The 26,689-nt window shown below is 44.9% G+C and overlaps 3 protein-coding genes across 9 annotated transcripts in view; 2 read left to right on the top strand and 1 right to left on the bottom strand.

Moving 5' to 3' along the window:
* Nucleotides 1-8,124, top strand: part of LOC310670577 (uncharacterized protein) — a 100,588-nt gene extending 92,464 nt beyond the window's left edge. For 3 of the 6 annotated variants that reach the window (XM_083426137.1, XM_083426138.1, XM_083426139.1), the window contains exons 2-3: nucleotides 3,415-3,661; nucleotides 6,095-7,924. In XM_083426137.1, the coding sequence (XP_083282263.1) occupies nucleotides 3,649-3,661; nucleotides 6,095-7,413 (1,332 nt within the window). In that variant the 5' untranslated portion in view covers nucleotides 3,415-3,648 and the 3' untranslated portion in view covers nucleotides 7,414-7,924. The other 3 variants (XM_083426135.1, XM_083426136.1, XM_083426140.1) reach the window with 3 other exon arrangements.
* LOC310670646 (uncharacterized protein) overlaps nucleotides 1-26,689 on the bottom strand; it is a 306,280-nt gene that overhangs the window by 185,350 nt on the left and 94,241 nt on the right. The window lies entirely within an intron of this gene.
* Nucleotides 13,766-24,535, top strand: LOC310672773 (uncharacterized protein; the record flags this gene model as incomplete). The annotated part of the gene is made up of 3 exons (XM_083430425.1): nucleotides 13,766-13,831; nucleotides 19,099-20,097; nucleotides 24,408-24,535. The coding sequence occupies exons 2-3, from the start codon at nucleotides 19,116-19,118 to the stop codon at nucleotides 24,533-24,535; spliced, it is 1,110 nt and encodes a 369-aa protein (XP_083286551.1). The 5' UTR covers nucleotides 13,766-13,831; nucleotides 19,099-19,115.

Genomic DNA, 26,689 nt, shown 5'->3' with positions numbered 1-26,689 from the left:
GGCCTTGGGGGGGGGGCAGCTCAAGGGGGTCTCCCAAATGGGGCATGGGGGGTGGCTTCTGCCTTGGAGGAGGAGCGAGCGGTGCTCCGCTTGTGCTCGGCTTGCCAAGGGTTAAAAGGCACAGAGCTGTGTTTCTAGAGAGGACAGGAAATGGAGGCGTGGGGGGGGGCAAGGTCCTCCCAGCAGAAGCCCCTCCCTCGCCATTCCCGCCTGCAAGCGGAGGGGCTGCTTCCGCCTCCCTCTCTCTCTTGCCAGAGCTGCCTGGGGGCGAGTCTCGCCTCCCTCTCCCTCCGGGTGCAATGGGGAGAAGGGGCTGCGGGGGAGGATGCCTGGGGGGCTGGCCAGATCGGGGGGGGGCGCCAAATGGGGGGGGCAAGCTCTTCTTGCTTGGCCCCGTGGGGGGGGTCTTGGAGGGGGGAGCCTGCAGAGAGAGCCCTGGAGTCTCGATCAAGAGTGGAGGAGGAGGAGGAGGAGGAGGAGGAGGAGGAAGGGTGTTCTTCCTCTTGGCCAGCATCGCTACTGTGTCTTTTCTCCTGGCAGATCGAGGAGACAGCAGAAACTGCTACATTTTTAGCCGGGCGATGAGAGCCAGATCTCTTATGATTGGATCGCTTTTCTAACGTAGCTCAGCTTTTTTTGTTCTTTAATCAGTTTGGTCATTAATAATAATAATAATAATAATAATAATAATTTATTATTTGTACCCCGCCCATCTGGCTGGGTTTCCCCAGCCACTCTGGGCGGCTTCCATAGAAACAAAAAATACAGTAAAATATCACAGATTAAAAACTTCCCTGAACAGGGCTACCTTAAGATGTCTTCTAAATGTCAGGTAGTTATTTATACTGATGTCAGCCTCCAGGACGCACTTTGCATACCAAACTATATAGCAAACTATATCTGGTCTAGGGAACTGTGCCCCACCAATAACGCAGAGATGCATTTTCAATAAAAGCACACATTCTGCTCATGTAAAAACACCAGGCAGGTTTGGAGTACATTGTCAGGAGCAGGGCTAGGCAAACTGAGGCCCGGGGGCTGGATGCGGCCCAATCGCCTTCTAAATCCGGCCCTGTTCTCATCCTGAAGCAAAGTTCTTAACCTGAGGTACTATTTCTGGGTTAGCGGAGTCTGTAACCTGAAGCGTATGTAACCCAAGGTATTTTATTTAAAATGCCTGCAAAGTTTGATTTCTGATCTTTTGAAGAACGGGTGAGGCGGAATCCACTGGCTTCACGGTTGGGAGGAGACCATTTGTGCTGTGCATAAAGGGCATGATGATTAGGGCCCAATCTGGCATTGAGATCCCCTCCCAAAACTACAGATGCCGTTGGGTTAAGCAAAATAAGGTCAGTGGTATAAATATTCAGAAGAGTCACTCTCTGCATCACTTCCACTATTATTAGTAAAGTACTAGGGTGACCCTGCAGGGAGTACAAGATTCCCGAGGGCTTCGCTCACAAGGGTCATAGGAACGTGCAAGCCCACTCACCACAACAAGGTGTTGATCCAGCGAGTGAGAAGTACATTTTTGCTAATTTAACCGGGGACAAATACCACCTGTACATAATTTTTATGTAGTTCTCCTTCAGTAAAGTACATGCAGAAAATTTCACATCTATAATAATAATTTATTATTTATACCCCGCCCATCTGGCTGGGTTTCCCCATCCACTCTGGGCGGCTTCCAACAGAATATTAAAATACAGTAATCTATTAAACATTAAAAGCTTCCCTAAACAGGGCTGCCTTCAGATGTCTTCTAAAAGTCTGGTAGTTGTTCTTCTCTTTGACATCTGGGCGGGTGCCACTACCGAGAAGGCCCTCTGCCCGGTTCCCTGTAACTTGGCTTCTCGCAGGGAGGGAACCGCCAGAAGGCCTTCGACACTGGATCTCAGTGTCTGGGCTGAACGATGGGGGTGGAGACGCTCCTTCAGGTATACTGTGCCGAGGCCGTTTAGGGCTTTAAAGCTCAGCACCAACACTTTGAATTCTGCTTGGAAACATGCTGGGAGCCAGTGTAGGTCTTTCAAGACCGGTGTTATGTGGTCTCGGCGGCCTAACTTCCAAATCTAACTTCCAAAGCCTTTCCCTGTCCGTCATTAATTTATTATGTCCCACATCCTTCGCCAGTTTTATCATAACGCATTTAACCTGGTCCTCTTTAGTGTCCCATTCCAAAAGCAGATCGTTCATTTTTGACAGCAGTTTTGTACTAAGCTTCTACTATTTCTCTCTGCAATCTTGACACTTGATAACTAAATCCTTTCTTTTTAGGATTTTTTAAAGTTTCATTTAGTTGTAAATATTGTAACATTTTCTCTTACTTCTTCAAAGTCCTTTAATTTTTACTGGTTGTCAATTTCTGTTAACAGCTCTTTATATGTCGGCCAATTTAACCTCATATTTACTTTTTTCAAAGATAATGCTTCTAATGGGGAAAGTCACCATGCTGTTTTCTGTTAAAATAAATCTTTATATTTCCCCCCAAACTTTAAGAATCCAGTTTCTTATTATGACTATGAAAACTTTTATGAACTTTTGCCTTATGATACCATAGATAAGCATGCCTGGCGTTGCAGTCTTCAGGCTTGGGGACAAGATGGTGACTGGTTTTTGCACCAAGTTCTTTCCATAAGCCCCACTGAGTTCAATGGGATCTATTCTCAGGTCTCTATTGTGCAGACCGTGCCGGCCTTACGAAGTGGGGTGAGGTGCAAACAGAGGAAATTGGAACCACTGGAAAGGTTTATAAATGGGGTTGTGTTGGGAAGGGGCTGCCCCATTTGTGCTTTTCCAGGGGCAGGAGAATCCAGTGAGAGCCAGTGTGGTGCAGTGGTTAAGAGCGGTAGACTCGTAATCTGGTGAACCGGGGTCACATCTTCGCTCCTCCACATGCAGCTGCTGGGTGACCTTGGGCCAGTCACACTTCTCTGAAGTATCTCAGCCCCACTCACCTCACAAGAGTGTTTGTTGTGGGGAGGAAGGGAAAGGAGAATGTTAGCCGCTTTGAGACTCCTTTGGGTAGTGACAAAGCGGGATATCAAATCCAAACTCTTCTTCTTCTTTTCTTCTTCCCTGCAGGGCCTCTGAGGCTCCATTTGCTTCTTCCTCTCTCCCAGGACCCTGCAGTTTGTTTTGGCTCCTTGACTCCTCAGGAAGGATGAAAGAGATGAATCCTGCAAAGCTAGCGAGGATGGAAGGGGGAAGATGGACGGTTGACCTGGTCAGGTTGTCTCCTGCATCCCTCCTCACAACCTCTGAGCGTTCCTCTCTAGGGCTGTCAGAGAGATCTGGTGAGTTCCAGGAGAGGGGAGATGGGGACATGGAGGGATGGAGCCAGAGAGGTATTGGGGCTTGCTCAGCCTGGAGATGGGGCGAGGCAGGCAGGCGGGTGGAGATTGAGGAGGTGAGCACCTTTTTGGGCTCCACCACCTGCCTGCCTGCGCCTTTGTCATCTGCAGGGAATTTGAGCTAGGAATACATCACAGCTCCCCGGCCACCACGATGTATTGGCAGCTCAAAATGTCTAATAACAGTGCCGTGACCTGAATGCCCTACCAGTGTCAAAAAACTTACTGCTCCATCACACAGCAGTAGAAGCAACGAACTCTGCATAAGGAAGTCAAGGAGGAGAATCGTGGGATCATGGACCCTCTCGGTAAAGCTCCCCGTTGGATCATAAGATCAGTTTTGAAATTCCATACATACATTCCCCCCCCCCAGGAGATCCTACAATATAGCTCCCTTTCTGTTCTTCAGACATAGAATATTCTGCCAGCTTTAACTTTTCAATGATAGTTACAATTCTGTCACATGACTCTTGCAATCTTTTTCTTCTTCATGTTTTAGAGCAAAAAAGTTTCTTATTAAATTGCGATGACATCTTCTAAATTTATAAACGTTCTCTAAATTATGAAGAATTTCTCTGGCAGGAAGACATCTGCCTCAATACATTGTATCACTTCAAATCTGTATAACACTGTTCTCATTCTCCTATTCCACTGTGTAAATTTTCCTCTATGCATCCTAAAAATTACTTTCTACTTTTCAATCTGCCTTTAAAAATTGTTTCTGAGAGAATAATTAAGAGTACACTGGCAAAGTGGTCAAAATGTTAATGTCAGTTTCTGAGGTAAAACGTGTCACTTTACAACTCTGCACCTGTCTTTCTGGATTATTCGTGGTTTTCTGGATTTTGCGGGCCCCAAACCCATTTTCTGTGATATTTATATGCGTGGAGGTTGTCCCGGGTTGTTTGACCCTTGAAAAACGTAGCTTTTTGGGGGCCACTAGGTGGCGCGTTGGAAGATGGCCGACAATAACATCTCTCTGACCCATACGAGGTATTAAGGGGCTGCTAAGGGAAGTAGGCAGCCTTCCTGGCCCCCCCAAGGGGATGGGGGGGACTGCCCTGCCAGCGGTGTTCATAATGCACCCCCTGATCCGAGAGACGGGGGTGCCGAACACTTGGCACAAGCCCTCGGTGGAATCAGATCTTCCCGACGCCGATTCCAATCAGCGCGTGCTGGTTGCTTCAGCTTGGAATTATAATTGGAATATAATTGGAAATAATGGATTGGAAGAAGGCTGAAGCACATATATCAAGTGAAGCTCGACGATAAGACTGCTGATTAATGCATCTCTGTGACCGGGAGTGACGGATGGATAAGTAAATCCTTTGATGAACTGCTACTATGAGAATGTAAGGTTGGAACGAAGGGGGGGTGGAGGAAAAAAACTCTTTCTTTTTCCTTGGCATGATGTGACTATAATAACCCTCCACCCCAGAAAGAAATAAGATCGTCACGTTTTAATAATCATAAACAGAACTTTAAGACTGTGTGGGAGGAAATATAATACAATAAGAGAAGATCGAATGGTGAGAAGGAGGAAAATTTCTATGACGCAGTTAAAAAAAAATGGCGTTTCGCCAAGACAGGCTGGTCGGAGAAGAAGATCAGGGGGAGGAGAATCAGGATTGCATGAAAGAGAAGGAATGTTGGAATGCAAGTTTGACCTGACAGAGCCCCCTAATTTACTTGATTTATTGGGCCAGCCTGAGGAATAATAATGGACAGACCGAAGATTAACACTGTTTAAGGAAGTATTTAACAGAGGTTGTTCCTGAATAATATGAGTTTGGAAGAGCACAAAACCCACACAGAGACGCTAAATTTTCAATCTGTTTGTGAAAATCATCAGAGATTGCAAAGAAAGGAATAAATGATAACAACAAGAAGAGAAAGAAGGTAATAAAGGTCTATCCGAACCGAACTGGATGGAACTGTCGAATAAAAGCAGCAAACAAGTGATGTCTGGAGTCATCTGGAATTTTGGACTCGTGCGGAGCTTGATATATGGGTACCCCCCCAAAAAATTTTAAAATTTGGCTGTATAATCTGGAACTAATGTGATTTGAACTATGTGATGTGATTGGCCTGTTAATAAAAATTATTTCAAAAAAAAGAAAGAAAAACGTAGCTTTTTTTTTCTTCTAGAAAAGGCTCTACAAGATTCTCTGATTAGAGTTTATACAAAACACATTACATTACTTGATATACTAAAACACGTTTACATGTGCTTATATCTAATAGATCTATATATTCTTTACTGATTTAGATTATTTCTACATTTATCCCATTCGTTATTCAAGACAATAAGCTACACTCAAAAAACCAAAATAATTCAACATCAAATAATACTGCTACATTAGGTATGAAGAGGGAATTACAAGTGCTTCTATCTGTATGAGACTTTACAGACTTTTTCTGAGGCCCATAGCAGCATAAAACAGGCAGCAGGTGCTCTCACAGAAAACCTCTCTCTCACTCAACAGTTGAGTACAGACCTAACTGAAAAAACGGCCTTCTGGAGTGACAGTCACCCTTTCCATAGCAACTTGGAGGCAACATTCACACACAGAGTTGTTAGGGAAGTTGAGGTAATTTCTGTCAGGTTTGGGTTTCTGACCTCTGTAGAAAAACCTCACATCTTCTGTTCTTCCTCTTTCACAAATGTTCATTAGCATTGTTAAATTATTGGGGGCTCCATTTCTTCCTGAGGATCTAATTAGTTTCTGTCTTTGTTGTAGGTGGTGATGAATTGGAAATGCAGAATGGGGGAGACCATGACAAAATCCACACAGTGGAGAAGCCATATCAAAATTGGGAGTATGGAGAAAGCTCCAGTCAGAGTTCCCGTTCCCATCAAAGAACTCACAGTGGGAAGAAAGGCTATCAGTGCTCAGAATGTGGGAAGAGCTTCACTCGGAAGGACAATCTCACGTCCCATCAAAGAATTCATACTGGAGAGAAACCCTATCAGTGCTTGGAATGTGGAAAGAGCTTCAGTCACAGATCACATCTCGCTTCCCATCAAAGAATTCATACTGGGGAGAAACCCTATCAGTGCTTTGAATGTGGAAAGAGCTTTAATCACAGCCAAAGTCTCGCTTCCCATCAAAGAATTCATACAGGGGAGAAACCCTATCAGTGCTCGGAATGTGGGAAGAGCTTCAGTCGGAAGGACAGGCTTACTTTGCATCAAAGAATTCATACTGGAGAGAAACCCTATCAGTGCTTTGAATGTGGAAAGAGCTTTAATCACAGCAGCATTCTCACTTCCCATCAAAGAATTCATACTGGGGAGAAGCCCTATCACTGCTTGAAATGTGGGAAGAGGTTTCGTGAGAGTGGGGATCTCACTTCTCATCACAGAATTCATATAGGGGAGAAACCCTATCAGTGCTTGGAATGTGGGAAGAGCTTCAGTCAGAGAACCAATCTCACTTACCATCGAAGAATTCATACAGGGGAGAAACCCTATCAGTGCTTGGAATGTGGGAAGAGTTTCAGTGACAGCACCCATCTCACTTTGCATCACAGAATTCATACAGGGGAGAAACCCTATCAGTGCTTTGAATGTGGAAAGAGCTTCAGTCAGAGAACCAATCTCACTTACCATCGAAGAATTCATACAGGGGAGAAACCCTATCAGTGCTTGGAATGTGGGAAGAGCTTCAGTGACAGCACCCATCTCACTTACCATCACAGAATTCATACAGGGGAGAAACCCTATCAGTGCTTGGAATGTGGGAAGAGCTTCAGTGATAGCACCCATCTCACTTACCATCACAGAATTCATACAGGGGAGAAACCCTATCAGTGCTTGGAATGTGGAAAGAGCTTTAATCACAGCAGCATTCTCGCTTCCCATCACAGAATTCATACAGGAGAGAAACCCTATCAGTGCTTTGAATGTGGAAAGAGCTTTAATCACAGCAGCACTCTCACTTCCCATCAGAGAATTCATACAGGGGAGAAACCCTATCAGTGCTTGGAATGTGGGAAGAGCTTCAGAAAGAGGGCAGGTCTCACCCGCCATCAAAGAACTCATACAGTGGTACCTTAGGTTAAGAACTTAATTAGTTCTGGATGTCGATTCTTAACCTGAAACTTTTTTTTTTCTTTCAAAAATTTTATTAGTTTTTACAATATCAATGACAAACAAAAACATAAAACAAACAAAACATAACAAACATAAATCATACCCTTATTGAAAGTAACAGTTATTTAATTTGTAAAACGACTGCCTCGTTTCCCCTTAGTTGAATTTCATTGCATATCCTTATAACGGTTTTCCAAATCCCAATTTTAATACCCTTTAAATTAAACATTAACCACCTTAAATGTTCTCCTTCTTGTATTAAACATATTATTTTATCAGTTAACATAAATACAATCCTAAACCCATTAAGTATCTGGACGCTATTTCCAGTTATTTTAGCTTAACAAATTTAGCTAAATAATCATTAAATTTATTCCATTCTTCGTGGTGTTCCTCCTCCTTCTGGTCGCGGACGGCTAGCTCCATAAAATCCATCATCTTCATCTGCCATTCTTTTACTGTTGGTAATTCTTGAGTTTTCAGTGGTACCTTAGGTTAAGAACTTAATTCGTTCTGGAGGTCCATTCTTAACCTGAAACTGTTCTTAACCTGAAGCACCACTTTAGTTAATGGGGCCTCCCGCTGCTGCCTCGCGATTTCTGTTCTCACCCTGAAGCAAAGTTCTTAACCCGAGGTAGTATTTCTGGGTTAGTGGAGTCTGTAACCTGAAGCGTCTGTAACCTTAAGCATCTGTAACCTGAGGCAGCCAGGAAGGACAGGACATTCCAGAATTTCCCATGATAGCCACTGGAATGAAAAAGTGCCCTACATTGAATGAAAACAACATTTCTAATTATTGTTGTATCTAAACTCTCAGCTGTTTCCAGCACAGAAAATAAAATGAGTCCACCCTGAGATGCTCAAATACCTTCCATTAGCGGCCTGTAGGAGAGAGGAAAGGCCCATCAGCCTCACTGAAGGTGGACTGACACCATAGTGAAACTGTGACCACAACTTTCACCATCATGAACATTTCATGAGATTGCGTTTCAGCTGTGTTTACAGTCAGCTGCATTATTTACCCCCTTGTAGGTTTGGATTTTTAAAAGCCACTTTGCACAATCATAAAATTCTCAATTGCAGCAGACTCATTTTCAGTCAGGACTTAAGCATCAGCTGCTGCTGCACCTCAACTGAGAAGCACCTAAGTTCATGGTCCTGGCATATGGGGGCAACTGGAACCTATGAAATCAGAGTGTGGCTCCAGACAGTCAATATTTTGAAGGAGGGATTCCAGCGCATGGCAGAACTTTGTTTTCCTGCAGTTATAGTGCAAGAAAGGCCCCTTTGAAAAATGGTTTGCAATTTTGAATGTTACACAAAAATGTACAGAAAAGTGTAGAATGATTCAATGATTAGGAGGAAGGCATGTGAACCCCTCTTATTCAAATCTGGGTGGATATTCCAATGAATATTCACTGTTTATAATCTCCCTGCCCACAAATCGCAACAAATGTTTCATTTTTGATGGGAAGTTTTGCTTCTGCACATGCTGAGCTGAAGCATTCCGTGCTCACCCACCCTAGAATGTTCGGTTACCTGTTCTTAATGCATGGTTGACCACATCTATGAATGGGAATATCAATCAATAGTAACAGTTTAACAAGGAGGTTTTCATACCTGTCTAACTCTGTGTTCCTTTCCCAACCTTTAATCTATTGATGATTAATGCCTATATGCAGCCTATATGCAACCCTGGCTTTGTCTTTGTGTTAACCAATCAGCAACAAGCACATATGTGGCAATGCTGTAATATTCAATTAAAGGGACTCTCTGAGACATGCTCAAGAGATGCCTCCCGTATGACACTTGTCACTCGCCTGTTGTTTATTTCAACCCAACACATTTCCCCACCTTCACTCCATCAAGCAGTTGGTCCCTTACCTTTCCCTCCCCGACCTGGCCACAGTGATCCATGTGATGGTCACCTCCAGGCTTGAATATTGTAATTCGCTCTACTCAGGGCTGCCCTTGAAGCTGTTCCAGAAACTCCAGTAGGTGCAGAATGCTTCAGTGAGGCTCCTCACGGGGTCTCTGCCATGGGAGCATATTCACCCAGTGCTTTTCCAGCTGCACTGGCTCCCGGTGGAGTACAGGGTCAGATTTAAGGTGCTGGTTTTGACCTTTAAAGCCCTTCACGGCCTAGGACCCTCGTACCTACGGGAGTGCCTCTCCTGGTATGCCCCACGGAGGACCTTAAGGTCCATAAATAGCAACACCCTAGAGGTCCCGGGCCCTAAGGAAGTTAGATTAGCCTCAACCAGAGCCAGGGCCTTTTCAACTCTGGCTCCGGCCTGGTGGAACGCTCTGCCTCATGAGACCAGGGCCCTGCAGGATCTGATTTCTTTCCGCAGCGCCTCTAAGACAGAGTTGTTCTGCCTGGCCTTTGGCTTGGAGTCAATTTGATTCCTTCCCCCTCTTTCTTTTTCCTTTCTCCTCCTGTGATAAGACTGCATTTTAAGGTTTTAAGGTTTTAATGTTGTATTTTTATCTTGTTTTTAAGTTGTATTCATTCAACTTGTTTTTATTATTGCTTGTTAGGTGCCCTGAGCTATTATTGCTTGTTAGCTGCCAAAAAAGTTGAAAAACATCTTCATGTATGCGACAGTGGCCGCAAGAGTTCTGGTAGCACAAGGATGGAAGACTGAAGAAATCCCAACTAAAGAATTATGGCAAGAAAAATTGATGGATTATGCAGAACTGGCAAAATTGACTCATAAGCTACGGGACAAGGATAACTGTGACTTTAAGGATGAATGGGAACCTTTCACAATGTATTTGAAGACACAACAAAGCGAACTGGACTCTTTGGCAGGTTTTGAATAAACATCCACAATTTTTTTTTTTTTTTACTGATAATAATTAGCTAAACAGTTGGAGGATCTATACAACTCTGTAACATGCAGAAAATAGCATTATTGGAGAAACCAAAGACTGGAACTGAGGGAAGTCGGGGGGTGGGGTGGGGGATGGGTTTTGTGGGGGGAGGAAAAATGGGGGGGAATAAGGATATGTTTTTGGAAAATATGTTTTGTTATAACTTTGAATAAAAAAAATTGATTCCCTCCCCCTCTTTCTTTTTCCTTTCTCCTCCTGTGATGAGGCTGCATTTTAAGGTTTTAATGTTGAATTTTCATCTTGTTTTTAAGTTGCATTCATTCAACTTGTTTTTATTATTGCTTGTTAGCTGCCCTGAGCCCGGCCTTGGCTGGGGAGGGCGGGGTATAAATAAATTTATTATTATTATTATTATTATTATTATTATTATTATTATTGAGCACCACATAATCAAGTAAATCAGGATGAATGCTGAATCAGCAGGGTGTCTGGAGAAGCCTGGAATCAGGTGGAGAGCATTACTGTTTGGTTGACTGATTCATTGACTGAATCAGAAGCAGGATGTCACCTCACGTTCCTCTCAAAAATGGGGTCCATTTTAGTGGACTCAAAGGAGAACTTTGGACAAATCCCTTGAGTTTTCATGAGAAGTAAAGGAAAGGGGAAGAGTGATGTGTCAGGCGTGGAGAGTTCTCTCCCTTTGGTAACATCACAGATAAGAATTAACAAGCAGTTAATCTATTTATAGTCGTTTTATTACAGCACCATGTTGCAAGCAGAAATACACAGCTCTCCGCAAGGAGGGCAGTTGGCTGCTCTAAATCCTCCTTCCGACTTCCGTAGCATCTTAGGTGTCAATGGGAAGTTCCTCCGAGTCTGTGTGAGGGGGGTTCCCTACACTCTCAAGTGACATCTCAACTAGCTGCCCCCTCCCTTCGGGTTCCTTTGTTATTGTCTCGTACGTGGGCAACTCCTCCCTCAGCTGTTCAGCTTCTGTCTCTCTCTCTGCTTCTGCACACACTGTGGACTGTCGGACTTGCGTTCGACCAAGCGACTCTTTTCGTTGAGTCTGTGATTAACGACCTGAGCCTTTGATGAGGCTCCAAGCACGTTCCCCCATTACGCAAAGTATCCAGCATGCAGGGAAGGAGCCAAGATAGTATGAGCTACATTTCAAAGAGCGTTTATTTCTAACTATGCAGACAGAAAAGAAATATACATGCTCTCTCTGTGAAAGCAGAGAGCAACTGAACAACAAAGGAACAGGAAACCAGTAAACATGACATCCGTCTCCCATCTACCATGAGACTTCCAACAGTATGGAATCTCTGGAATGCAAAACAGAGCCTTGTGACTCCAAGCACTGCACAGTGGCACCAAACAGAAACTAACATGGACCAGGTCGGGGGGGTGGCTTTTCCCTTCCACCTCTCCATCGGAGAGGAAACTAGTCTGCCATAGAATGCATTCCCCAGTCCTCTTCTTTAGACTATTCCCTGACATGTTGTGATCATTTGGCTTGCCATTTTTTAATTTTGATGCCGTCAATCATGGTATCCTCCTGAACTGACTTAGTGAGATAATAATAATAATAATTTATACCCCGCCCATCTGACTGGGCTTCCCCAGCCACTCTGGGAGGCTCTGAGATGGCTGTCAGAGGCACCATATTACAGTGGTTGTGTTCATATCTTCAATGTCATGTCCAGAAAGTGACTGCTTCTCACCCCCACCCCAGCATTTGTGCTATGGGGTGCTGCAAGGTACTATTCTCTCCCCAGCGCTATTTAAGATCTATACGCTATTTAAAATCTATATGAAGTCATGGGGTGCGGTCCTGAGGAGATTGGGAGCAAGGGGCCACCAGTATGCCGATAACACACAGCTCTAGGGACATGGGTGGCACTGTCATCTACTGAGCTTTTGATGTTTAACAGACCACTGTATTTTTATATTTTGTTGGAAGCTGCCCAGAGTGGCTGGAGAAACCCAGCCAGATGGGTGGCGTATAAAATTATTATTATTAGGGATCTAAGACAGTGATTAAAAGATCCGGAAAGCACTACCAGAATGCCGCTTTGAGAAAGTAGATATTTCCCCCTTGTATACTAAACCTAAGCCAAAAAGGCACCCTTCTCCTACCATCATTTTCCAGGAAAATCCTGCAGAATCAGCCCCAAGGCTCATCTGTTCCAGAATTCTCAAGGCGGCCAACCAGATGCACATGGAAAACTGAGAATCACAAGAACTCTTCCCCTACTTGAGATTCTCAGTTGCTGGTACCCAGAGACATAGTGCCTGTGACAGTCAATAGAGAACATAGCCATTGTGACTGGTAGCCGCTGAGAGCCTAATCACCCCCCAATTTATCTGCCATTGGGATCTTCTTATGTTCTTAAAGGCAGGTACCAGATCATGAGAAAGGCCCCAGAAAGTAACTGGAGATGAGTTGGATCTCATGGAAATGGTAGCAAGTGGAACACCAGGAACTCCATCCCCACAAAAGGTCTTACCAATAAAAGCTGGTGGAAGGACAGTGGCTAAAGATAAGGGAGGATGAAACATATTGAGCTTCTTGGGCTTGCTGGTTGGAAGGTTGGCGGTTTGACATTGCTCTGTCCCAGCTCATGCCAACCTAGCAGTTTGATGTTTTATTTATTTTTTATTTGATTAAAATAAATAAATAAATTGGCTGCTAGTTTGACAGTGATTTGAATGGTGCCTGATGATTGGCCAGGTGTTTTATGAATGGAAAGGTCAGTAGAAGTGGTCTACCCTTATCTACGGATGCGCTTCGGATAAAGAGACAAAAAGGGACAGTATAGTAAAAGGGGTGTCAATGGTGCAACGTTGAGGTACAGTTTAAGGTACAGTGTCCTATTTGTTAACGAAGAAATAGTTCATATAGTTCTCCTTACAAAACTTCTTGCAGTCCTACTAGTGTACTCTGTTCATTACTATTCCTTTTTCAAATAGTTCATATAATTTGCTCCGGTCTTCTAAGAATCTCTGGTTCCCGCAGGTTTCGAATCCTTCCAGTTAATTTATCCAATTCTGCATAGCCCATCAATTTCAACCCGCCATTCTTCTTTCATTGGTAGTTCTTCTTGCTTCCATTTTTGTGCCAATAATGGCCTGAGCTGAGATTCCAGCCTGGCAAGGGGGGTGGACTAGATGACCCCCGGGATCCCTTCCAGACGCTCCCATGCTTCTAGTGAGGGGTCTCCTGCTCCTTGGGGTCTCCTCCTGCTTCTGCCAGCTGCTCCTCCTGCTTCTGGCCTTGGGGGGGGGGCGCAGCTCAAGCGGGTCTCCCAAATGAGGCATGGGGGGGGTTCCTGCCTTGGAGGAGGAGAGAGCGGTGCTCCGCTTGTGCTCGGCTTGCCAAGGGTTAAAAGGCACAGAGCTGGGTTTCTAGAGAGGACAGGAAGTGGAGGCGTGGGGGGGGGCAAGGTCCTCCCAGCAAAAGCCCCTCCCTCGCCATTCCCGCCTGCAAGCGGAGGGGCTGCTTCCGCCTCCCTCTCTCTCTTGCCAGAGCTGCCTGGGGGTGAGTCTCGCCTCCCTCTCCCTCCGGGTGCAATGGGGAGAAGGGGCTGCGGGGGAGGATGCCTGGGGGCTGGCCAGATCGGGGGGGGCAGACCTTCCCCCAAGCCAAGCCAGGGAGGGGGCGCGGGGGCCAGGGCTCTGCCCCGCTCTTCTTGCTTGGCCCCGTGGGGGGGGTCTTGGAGGGGGGAGCCTGCAGAGAGAGCCCTGGAGTCTCGATCAAGAGTGGAGGAGGAGGAGGAGGAGGAGGAGGAAGGGTGTTCTTCCTCTTGGCCAGCATCGCTACTGTGTCTTTTCTCCTGGCAGATCGAGGAGACAGCAGAAACTGCTACATTTTTAGCCGGGCGATGAGAGCCAGATCTCTTATGATTGGATCGCTTTTCTAACGTAGCTCAGCTTTTTTCGTTCTTTAATCAGTTTGGTCATTTATACGGATGTCAGCCTCCAGGACGCACTTTGCATACCAAACTATATAGCAAACTATATCTGGTCTCGGGAACTATGCCCCACAAATAACCCAGAGATGCATTTTCAATAAAAGCACACATTCTGCTCATGTAAAAACACCAGGCAGGTTTGGAGTACATTGTCAGGAGCAGGGCTAGGCAAACTGAGGCCCGGGGGCCGGATGCGGCCCAATCGCCTTCTAAATCCGGCTCTGTTCTCATCCTGAAGTAAAGTTCTTAACCTGAGGTACTATTTCTGGGTTAGCAGAGTCTGTAACCTGAAGCGTATGTAACCCGAGGTATTTTATTTAAAATGCATCTCTGGGTTATTTGTGGGGCATAGGAATTCATTCATTTTTTTCTTTCTTCAAAATATAGTCCAGCTCACCACATGGTCTGAGGGACGGTGGAGCGGCCCACGGCTGAAAAAGGTTGCTGACCCCTGGTCTATAGCTCTCCTTCTGGAGCCAGAGAGGTCGGGATAGTCACTTTCAAGGGCACCATTTAAGACGTAGAGGTTTAGCCTGAATGCTGTTTGAGCCAAGCAGATGCCTGCAAAGTTTGATTTCTGATCCCTTGAAGAACGGATGAGGCGGAATCCACTGGCTTCACGGTTGGGAGGAGACCATTTGTGCTGTGCATAAAGGGCATGATGATTAGGGCCCAATTTGGCATTGAAATCCCCTTCTAAACCTACAGATGCCTTTGGGTTCAGCAAAATAAGGTCTGTGGTATAAATTTCCCTTTCAACCCACAAGTCTCTGATCTGAGATTCCTGCCTCATTGGGGTCACATCAGCGTTAATTACCAACAGGGCCTGGTGGCTCAATTGGATTAACACTGCCCTGGCTTATGACTTGAATGAGGGGAGAGGGCTTGAAATGGCACGTAGGGTAGTGGAGACTAAGACCCCCAGGCCCCCTTTCGCTCTTCCACGTTTTACCCCTAGATCTGCCCCAGTTGAGAATGAATGAAATCCGTTGAGTAACTGCTCATCCGCTGTCCATGTTTCCTGGATCATTATGACGCAATGGTGGGAGAGAAAGCTTTAAAACAAGGATCTCTGCTGCATGCAGACCACCCGGCCACATTCCAGGATAAAAGCTAGGTCACTTGATTGTCACGCAGTTGCATTGTGGGTAATTTTTGCAGGAGCAAGAGCTTCGCATTGGTTTGAGATGGTTGTAACTGCGTCTCCTTCTGTGACGAGGGAGAAGGTGCTGTACCATCATGTTCCTGCTCCTCTGTTCTAGCGAGGAGACTGGGAGAATCAGTGCAGCGTGGTCAGCAAAATGTGAATTCCAGGCAAGCAGGGCTGCCATCTCTTCAGCAGGGGAGACTTCCTTTCACTTGTCCGAGGAGAGGGGAACTGTTTCTCCTGCGAATCCGGTTCCCTCAGGGCCAGGTGGGACTTCTGAGATGGGGAAGCACATGGGGCTCTGTTTCCAGGTTGGGGTTCTTCAAGTGCTTGTCAGAGGTTTCTTTTGCTTGCAGGGCAGATTCTTTGGGGAATCAGCTACTTGGGGTTGTAAAGATTCCTTGTATACTACTGGTATACACGGAATATTCAGAAGAGTCACTCTCCGCATCGCTTCCACTATTATTAGTAAAGTGCCAGGGCGATCCTGCAGGGAGTACAAGATTCCTGAGGGCTTCGCTCACACGGGTCATAGGAATGTGCAAGCCCACTCACCACAACAAGGTGTTGATTTAGCGAGTGAAATGTACTTTGCAAAAAGTACATTTTTGCAAATTTAACCAGGGTCAAATACCACCTGTACATCATTTTCATGTAGTTCTCCTTCAGTAAAGTACATGCAGAAAATTTCAAATCTATAATAATAATTTATTATTTATACCCCGCCCATCTGGCTGGGTTTCCCCATCCACTCTGGGCGGCTTCCAACAGAATATTAATATACAATAATCTGTTAAACATTAAAAGCGTCCCTAAACAGGGCTGCCTTCAGATGTCTTCTAAAAGTCTGGTAGTTGTTTTTCTCTTTGACATCTGGGCGGGTGCCACTACCGAGAAGGCCCTCTGCCCGGTTCCCTGTAACTTGGCTTCTCGCAGGGAGGGAACCGCAAGAAGGCTCTCAGTGCTGGACCTCAGTGTCTGGGCAGAACAATAAGGGTGGAGACGCTCCTTCAGGTATACTGGACCGAGGCCGTTTGGGGCTTTAAAAGTCAGCACCAACACTTTGAATTGTGCTCGGAAACGTACTGAGAACCAGTGTAGGTCTTTCAAGTCCGGTGTTATGTAGTCTTGGCGGCCTAACTTCCAAATCTAACTTCCAAAGTCTTTCCCAGTCCGTCATTAATATATTATGTCCCACATCCTTTGACCATTTTATCATAACGCATTTGTCCTGGTCCTCTTTAGTGTCCCATTCCAAAAGCAGATCATTCATTTTTGACAGCAGTTTTGTACTACCTTCTACTATTTCTCTCTGAAATCTTGACACTTGATATCTAAATCGTTTCTTTTTAGGATTTTTTAAAGTTTCATTTAGTTGTAAATATTGTAACCAGTCTATTACATTTTCTCTTACTTCTTCAAAGTCCTTTAATTTTAACTGGTTGTCAATTTCTGTTAACAGCTCTTTATATGTCGGCCAATTTAACCTCATATTTACTTTTTTCAAAGGTAATGCTTCTAATGGGGAAAGTCACCATGCTGTTTTCTGTTAAAATAAATCTTTATATTTCCCCCCAAACTTTAAGAATCGAGTTTCTTATTATGACTATGAAAACTTTTATGAACTTTTGCCTTATGATACCATAGATAAGCATGCCTGGCATTGCAGTCTTCAGGCTTGGGGACAAGATGGTGACTGGTTTGTGCACCATAAGCCCCACTGAATTCAATGGGATCTATTCTCAGGTCTCTACTGTGCAGACCATGCAGCTGCTGGGTGACCTTGAAGTCTCTCAGCCCCACTCACCTCACAGTGTTTGTTGTGGGGGAGGAAGGCAAGTAGAATGTTGGCCACTTTGAGACTCCTTTGGGTAGTGATAAAGCGGGATATCAAATCCAAACTCTTCTTCTTCCCTGCAGGGCCTCTGAGGCTCCATTTGCTTCTTCCGCTCTCCCAGGACCCTGCAGCTTGTTTTGGCTCCTTAACTCTTCAGGAAGGATGAAAGGGATGGATCCTGCAAAGCTAGCGAGGATGGAAGGGGGAAGATGGACGGTTGACCTGGTCAGGTTGTCTCCTGCATCCCTCCTCACAACCTCTGAGCGTTCCCTCCCAGGGACCTCCGAGAGATATGGTGAGTCCCAGGGGAGGGGAGATGGGGACATGGAGGGATGGAGCTGGAGAGGTATTGGGGCTTGCTCAGCCTGGGGGTGGGGGGAGGCAGGCAGGCGGGTGGAGATTGAGAAGGTGAGCACCTTTTTGGGCTCCACCACCTGCCTGCTTGCGCCTTTGTTATCTGCAGGCAATTTGAGCTAGGAATACATCACAGCTCCCCGGCCACCACGATGTATTGGCAGCTCAAAATGTCTAATACCGGTGCCGTGACCTGAATGCCCTACCAATGTCAAAAAACGTATTGCTCCATCACACAGCAGTAGAAGCCACGACTCTTTAAAGTAACCTGATGCTGCTTTGCAGTTTGAATGCAGATGGGGCCTATGCTGTGTGTCGCCCTTTCCTTTTCTTTTTGGAAAAACTTTTTATTTGCTTTTTTTAAAAAGGAACATATGAATAATAAATGATACAAACATGTAGACCGGGTCTTCTCATGCCATTTGTATATCTCAGAACTAGCAGAATAAATTTGAAGGAATGTCTATAACATGTGGTTCATCATTGATGGTCAGTGTATGAGTTCTGGGTTCATGAATTGGTTTAAACTGGAACACAAAAACGGGAAACAGGAGAGAACAGAGAGCATTCAACACCACATAGCTGGTTTTCTATTCAGGAGCTCTTCTGGTTGTTGTACTTCAGATTAAGGAGAGCCAGTGTGGTGCAGTGGTTAAGAGCGGTAGACTCGTAATCTGGGGAACTGGGTTCGCATCTCCGCTCCTCCACATGCAGCTGCTGTTAATGTTAGTTTCTGAGGTAAAACGTGTCACTTTACTACTCTGCACCTGTCTTTCTGGATTATTCGTGGTTTTCTGGATTTTGTGGGACCCAAACCCATTTTCTATGGTATTTATATGTGTGAAGGTTGCCCTGGGTTGTTTGTCCCTTGAAAAACATAGCTTTTTTCTCCTAGAAGAGACTCCACAAGATTCTCTGTTTAGAGTTTAAACAGAACACATAACATTACTTGATATACAAAAACACGTTTACATTTGCTTATATCTAATGTATCTATATCTATATATATTCTTTATTGATTTAGACTATTTCTACATTTATCCCATTCGTTATTCAAGACAATAAGCTACACTCAAAAAACCAAAATAATTCAACATCAAATAATACTGCTACATTAGGTATGAAGAGGGAATTACAAATGCTTCTATCTGTATGAGACTTTACAGACTTTTTGTGAGGCACATAGCAGCATAAAACAGGCAGCAGGTGCTCTCACAGAAAACCTCTCTCTCACTCGACAGTTGAGAACAGACCTAACTGAAAAAACGGCCTTCTGGAGTGACAGTCACCCTTTCCATAGCAACTTGGAGGCAACATTCACACACCGAGCTGTTTGTGAAGTTGAGCTAATTTCTGTCAGGTTTGGGTTTCTGACCTCTGTAGAAAGACCTCACATCTTCTGTTCTTCCTCTTTCACAAATGTTCATTAGCATTGTTAAATAATTGGGGGCTCCATTTCTTCCTGAGGATCTAATTAGTTTCTGTCTTTGTTGTAGGTGGTGATGAATTGGAAATGAAGAATGGGGGAGACCATGACAAAATCCACACAGTGGAGAAGCCATATCAAAATTGGGAGTATGGAGAGAGCTCCAGTCAGAGTTCCCCTTCCCATCAAAGAACTCAAAGCGGGAAGAAAGGCTATCAGTGCTCAGAATGTGGGAAGAGCTTCACTCGGAAGGACAATCTCACGTCCCATCAAAGAATTCATACTGGAGAGAAACCCTATCAGTGCTTGGAATGTGGAAAGAGCTTCAGTCAGAGCATCCATCTCACGTCCCATCAAAGAATTCATACTGGAGAGAAACCCTATCAGTGCTTGGAATGTGGAAAGAGCTTCAGTCAGAGCATCCATCTCACGTCCCATCAAAGAATTCATACTGGAGAGAAACCCTATCAGTGCTTGGAATGTGGAAAGAGCTTCAGTAACAGCAGCACTCTCACTTCCCATCGAAGAATTCATACTGGGGAGAAACCCTATCAGTGCATGGAATGTGGGAAGAGCTTCAGTCGAAAGGACAGTCTCACTTCCCATCAAATAATTCATACAGGGGAGAAACCCTATCAGTGCTTGGAATGTGGAAATAGCTTCAGTCAGAGGAGCAGTCTCGCTTCCCATCAAAGAATTCATACAGGAGAGAAACCATATCAGTGCTTGGAATGTGGAAATAGCTTCATTCAGAGGAGCAGTCTCGCTTCCCATCAAAGAATTCATAAAGGGGAGAAACCCTATCAGTGCTTCGAATGTGGAAAGAGCTTCGGTAGGAGCACCGAACTCACTTCCCATCAGAGAATTCATACAGGGGAGAAACCCTATCAGTGCTTCGAATGTGGAAAGAGCTTCCGGGATGGGACCTATCTCATTTCCCATCAAAGAATTCATACAGGGGAGAAACCCTATCAGTGCTTGGAATGTGGGAAGAGTTTCAGTCACACCAGCTGTGTCGCTTCCCATCAAAGAATTCATAAAGAAGAGAAACCCTATCAGTGCTTGGAATGTGGGAAGAGCTTCAGTCGAAAGGACATTCTCACTTCTCATCACAGAATTCATACAGGAGAGAAACCCCATCAGTGCTTGGAATGTGGGAAGAGCTTCAGTCAGAGGAGCCATCTCGCTTCCCATCGAATAATTCATACAGGGGAGAAACCCTATCACTGCTTGGAATGTGGGAAGAGTTTCAGTCACACCAGCGGTCTCGCTTCCCATCAAAGAATTCATAAAGAAGAGAAACCCTATCAGTGCTTGGAATGTGGGAAGAGCTTCACTCGAAAGGACCATCTCACATCCCATCAAAGAATTCATACTGGAGAGAAACCCCATCAGTGCTTGGAATGTGGGAAGAGCTTCAGTCACAGCACCCATCTCACGTCCCATCAAAGAATTCATACTGGAGAGAAACCCTATCAGTGCTTTGAATGTGGAAAGAGCTTCAATCACAGCACCCATCTCACTTCCCATCTGAGAATTCATACAGGGGAGAAACCCTATCAGTGCTTGGAATGTGGGAAGAGCTTCAGAAAGAGGTCAGGTCTCACCCGCCATCAAAGAACTCATACAGTGGTACCTTAGGTACCTTAGGTTAAGAACTTAATTAGTTCTGGAGGTCGATTCTTAACCTGAAACTTTTTTTTTCTTTCAAAAATTTTATTAGTTTTTACAATATCAATGACAAACAAAAACATAAAACAAACAAAACATAACAAACATAAATCATAACCGTATTGAAAATAACAGTTATTTACTTTGTAAAACGACTGCCTCGTTTCCCCTTAGTTGAATTTCATTGCATATCCTTATAACGGTTTTCCAAATCCCAATTTTAATACCCTTTAAATTAAACATTAATATCTTTAAATCTTCTCCTTCTTGTATTAAACATATTATTTTATCAGTTAACATAAATACAATCCTAAGCCCATTAAGTATCTCGACGCTATTTGTTATTTTAGCTTAACAAATTTAGCTAAATAATCATTAAATTTATTCCATTCTTCGTGGTGTTCCTCCTTCTTCTGGTCGCGGACGGCTAGCTCCATAAAATCCATCATTTTCATCTGCCATTCTTTTACTGTTGGTAATTCTTGAGTTTTCAGTGGTACCTTAGGTTAAGAACTTAATTCGTTTTGGAGGTCCATTCTTAACCTGAAACTGTTCTTAACCTGAAGCACCACTTTAGTTAATGGGGCCTCCCGCTGCTGCTTTGCAATTTCTGTTCTCACCCTGAAGCAAAGTTCTTAACCCGAGGTAGTATTTCTGGGTTAGTGGAGTCTGTAACCTGAAGCGTCTGTAACCTTAAGCATCTGTAACCTGAGGCAGCCAGGAAGGACAGGACATTCCAGAATTTCCCATGATAGCCACTGGAATGAAAAAGTGCCCTACATTGAATGAAAACAACATTTCTAATTCTTGCTGTATCTAAACTCTCAGCTGTTTCCAGCACAGAAAATAAAATGAGTCCACCCTGAGACGCTTAACTACTTCCATTAGCAACCTGTAGGAGAGAGGAAAGGCCCGTCAGCCTCACTGACATTGGACTGACACTATAGTGAAACTGACTACAACTTTCACCATCATGAACATTTCATGAGATTGCATTTCAGTTGTGTTTACAGTCAGCTGCATTATTTACCCCCTTGTAGGTTTGGATTTTTAAAAGCCACTTTGCACAGTCATAACATTCTCAATTGCAGCATAGTCATTTTCAGTCAAGACTTAAGCATCAGCTGCTGCTGCTGCACCTCAACTGAGAAGCACCTAAGTTCATGGTCCTGGCATATGGGGGCAACTGGAACCTATGAAATCAGAGTGTGCGTCCAGACAGTCAGTATTTTGGAGGAGGGATTCCAGCGCATGGCAGAACTTTGTTTTCCTGCAGTTATAGTGCAAGAAAGGCCCCTTTGAAAAATGGTTTGCAATTTTGAATGTTACACAAAAATGTACAGAAAAGTGTAGAATGATTAAATGATTAGGAGGAAGGCATGTGAACCCCTCTTATTCAAATCTGGGTGGATATTCCAATGAATATTCACTGTTTATAATCTCCCTGCCCACAAATCACCACAAATGTTCCATTTTTGATGGGAAGTTTTGCTTCTGCACATGCTGAGCTGAAGCATTCCGTGCTCACCCACCCTAGAATGTTCGGTTACCTGTTCTTAATGCATGGTTGACCACATCTATGAATGCGAATATTAATCATTAGTAACAGTTTAACAAGGAGGTTTTCATACCTGTCTGTGTTCCTTTCCCAACCTTTAACCTATTGATGATTAATGCCTATATGCAGCCTATATGCAACCCTTGCTTTGTTTTTGTGTTAACCAATCAGCAACAAGCACATACGTGGCAATGCTGTAATATTCAATAAAAGGGACTCTCTGAGACATGCTCGAGAGATGCCTCCCGTATGACACTTGTCACTCGCCTGTTGTTTATTTCAACCCAACACATTTCCCCACCTTCACTACATCAAGCAGTTGGTCCCTTACCTTTCCCTCCCCGACCTGGCCACAGTGATCCATGCAATGGCCACCTCCAGTGGGTGCAGAATGCTTCAGTGAGGCTCCTCACGGGGTCTCTGCCATGGGAGCATATTCACCCAGTGCTTTTCCAACTGCACTGGCTCCCGGTGGAGTACAGGATCAGATTTAAGGTGCTGGTTTTGACCTTTATAGCCCTTCACGGCCTAGGACCCTCGTACCTACGGGAGTGCCTTTCCTGGTATGCCCCACGGAGGACCTTAAGGTCCATAAATAGCAACACCCTAGAGGTCCTGGGCTTTTTCAACACTGGCTCCGGCCTGGTGAGACCAGGGCCCTGCAGGGTCTGATTTCTTTCCGCAGGGTGTGTAAGACAGAGTTGTTCTGCCTGGCCTTTGGCTTGGAGTCATTTTGATTCCTTCCCCCTCTTTCTTTTCCCATCTCCTCCTATTATGAGGCTGCCTTTTTAACGTTTTAATGTTGTATTTTAATCTTGTTTTTAAGTTGTATTCATTCAACTTGTTTTTATTATTGCTTGTTAGCTGCCCTGAGCCCAGCCTTGGCTGGGGAGGGCGGGGTATAAATAAAATTTTTTATAATTATTATTTTTATTATTATTATCATCATTATCAAAGAGCACCACATAATCAAGTAAATCAGGATGAATGCTGAATCAGCAGGGTCTCTGGAAAAGCCTTGGATCAGGTGGAGAGCATTATTGTTTGGTTGACTGATTCATTGACTGAATCAGAAGCAGGATGTCACCTCACGTTCCTCTCAAAAATGGGGTCCATTTTAGTGGACCCAAAGTAGAACTTTGGACAAATCCCTTGAGTTTTCATGAGAAGTAAAGGAAGGGGGAAGAGTGATGTGTCAGGCGTGGAGAGTTCTCTCCCTTTGGTAACATCACAGATAAGAATTAACAAGCAGTTAATCTATTTATAGTCCTTTTATACCAGCATCATGTTGCAAGCAGAAATACACAGCTCTCCGCAAGGAGGGCAGTTGGCTGCTCTAAATCCTCCTTCCGACTTCCGTAGCATTTTAGGTCCCAATGGGAAGTTCCTCCCCCCCCCTGACCTCTTTGCTCTCTGATATGTTCAATCCTCCGAGTCTGTGGTGAGGGGGGTTCCCCACACTCTCAAGTGACATCTCAACTAGCTGCCCCCTCCTTTCGGGTTCCCTTGTCATTATCTCATACCTGGGCAACTCCTCCCTCAGCTGTTCAGCTTCTGTCTCTCTCTCTACTTCTAAACACGCTGTGAAAAAGGGTGTGTGTGTGACTTTTCCCCTCCATCTCTCCATCGGACAGGAAACTGGTCTGCCATAGAATGCATTCCCCAGTCGTCGTCTTTAGACTATTCCCTGACATGTTGTGATCATTTGGGTTGCCCTTTTAAACATTTTTTTGATGTGCTATGGGGTGCTGCAAGGTACTCTTCTCTCCCCAGCGCTATTTAAGATCTATACGCTATTTAAAATCTATATGAAGTCATGGGGTGTGGTCATGAGGAGTTTTGGAGCAAGGGGCCACCAGTATGCCGATAAAACACAACTCTAGGGAAATGGGTGGCACTGTGACCTACTGATCCAACAACAAACTGGGGAGGAGTTATCCTCAAGTTATCCCCCCAGGGAGCGGGGCCAAGCAATGCCTATTGGCCGGTTGGGCCCACCCCCTGTGGAATGCCTGCACCTAAGCCTGGCACTATTGATCAATCCGCAGGCAGGCTGCAACCCTCCCCAGCAGGGCACCAAATTGCGGACGTTTGTCATTGGATCTCCCACCCTCCGTCCCCTTTTTCATATGTCTTATTTCCATACTAAGACCTTCCTATGAACATTGTCAGCTGCCATATTTGGGGCCTGGTGTCGGAACTCTGCACAACCGAGCTACTCCTCCTCGGACATTCTTCGTCATCTACTCTGATAGTGATTAACGACCTAAACCTTTGATGAGGCTCTAAGCACGTTCCCATTCTGCAGAGTATACAAACATCAGCCGAAGGACGAGAAATATATGAGCTACATTGCTACGATTTATTTCTAGCTACGCAGGACAGAAAAGAATATGCATCTGCTCTCTGTGAAGGCAGAGAACCAATTGGAACAAAGAAACAGGAAACGAGTAATAACAACATCCGTCTCCCATCTCCCGTGAGACTTCCAACAGTCTGGAATGTAAACAGAGTCTTGTGACTCCAAAAACTGCACAGCGGCATAAACAGAAATCTAACACCTGGCAGGAATTTTTCCATTTGGCAACTTGGCCCTGGCCATTTGATTTTCGCCTTCCTCATAGCAATCCTCACAACTTTGTGAGGTTAGGCATTGGGGAAGCCTTAGTCTTGGCTGGAGGGGAGGTTACAGCCTCTGTCCGCCCCTTCATGGTTAAGTGTATCCTGTTAAAGGGATCTGTGAGGAGTTGCTTCTGTCCAGATGCCAAGGCGGGGGCTAGGGCCATAGCACTCCTCCAACAGGGACCCCTCGGTGGTTACCCCTACATGATGTGGGTCATGAGGGGGGCAGGTGTGGATTACCCTTAGATGCACCCCCAGCAGATGGACTGGGGTGGAATAAATGGCTATACACAATGCCGATGCCAAACCATTCACATCTGTAATCAATAGAGTTGTGGCTCATTTGGACCCAATGTTATGCTGTTGTCTTGTCTGGTTTTTCATCACTTAGGGAGTGACAGGAACACAGGCGCTTGAGAAACAATCTGTAGGCTCTTTGGGTGATTCCCACTTCTAAAGGAGCAAGTGCATAGTTTGGGGGTACTCTTGGATACACCTTTGTCACTAGAGACCCACGTGTCCTCTATGGCTGTTTGTGAGCAGGAATAGCCTGACCACTGGAGCATTGGAAAACTTGGAGCTGGACTACTGCAATGCACTCTTTCTGGGGCTGCCCTTGGGTCTGGTGCAGAATCTCTAGTTGGTGCCAAATGACGTGGCCAGATTGTCCTTGCGAGCTTTTGGTCAAGAACATCTGACCCCCTCCCCATTTGAAGGACTATCCACTTAAACCTATTTTCTGCTTCCTGCAACTTCCATTCCTGATCCACCAGAGGACCTCTTCTCTTATTCCATGACTACTAAGCTTACCCTGGAGGCACTTTGTTGGAAGCTTTTTTGGAAGTTCAAGTGTTGGTTTGTCTGTTTCTTTATTAAATTTGTACACTGCCCTTCACCCAATGATCTTAGGGTGGTTCACAGCATAAAAATACAGGATAAGACCAAAAAGTATATAATAAAAACAAGAACAAAACCAAGAAACCTACAAAAAGATCTGCTGAATCGCCTCTGTCTTTACGTGAAATTTCAGTTCCCTTGTTCACCTCTCAAATTCATCAGAATAGCCCTATCCTGTGTTAGCATCAGTGCGGGGGGTGGGGGGTGGGATTCTGCCAGGGCTCACGTATGATAGTTCAGGGAACTTCCAGCTCTTAATCTTGGCATTTTTCACCAATCTTTGGCATTTGGATCTCACAGTTTGGAGGCAGATCTTGGAGTTTTCGCAAACATGTTTTTCTTCAGCCCTGCAGTTGCAGGTGGAGCTGCATAAAGTGTTTAGGAACTTGCAGAGGTGGTACTTCTTCTCCGTATAATTATCAAAATGATAGTGTGTGTGGTTTTCTTGCTTCCAAAGATCACATTTGAATCCACTAAACGTGATGTTATGGATCTGAGGCAGAAAGGTCTGGCAGATATATGCCTCCTGAGCCACCCAAAACTTGGGGGGGGGGGGGCTGAGATTTAGGACAGATGATAACTGCACCAGAATGAGGTTGGCTTGACTTCTCTCCACTTCACATGTGACCCCTCTGTAGGGCTCCGTTAGTAAGAAGAAAGTTACTGCATCTTGCAAGGACCACAACAAAAGGCTTCTAATTCTTTGTGAGGGAGGTGCTCATTCCTGTGAGGAAAAGGATGGTCCTCATTCTGCTGCTTCTACTGCCTTATGGGGATTGTGGGAAACTGAAGACAAAATGCCTCTAGTCATTGGGAAGGGATAAGATAGATTCACCTAATTATTTCAGGCCAGGAGACCACCTCATCAGTGGCGTCATCTCTGCCACAAACACTATGTTTCATCCTCATATCT

This window comes from Podarcis tiliguerta (assembly GCF_965153285.1).
Source record: "Podarcis tiliguerta genome assembly, chromosome: 2".
NCBI lineage: Eukaryota > Metazoa > Chordata > Lepidosauria > Squamata > Lacertidae > Podarcis > Podarcis tiliguerta.
Note: the sequence above shows the minus strand (reverse complement) of the source record. Positions and strands in the feature narration are given on the sequence as shown.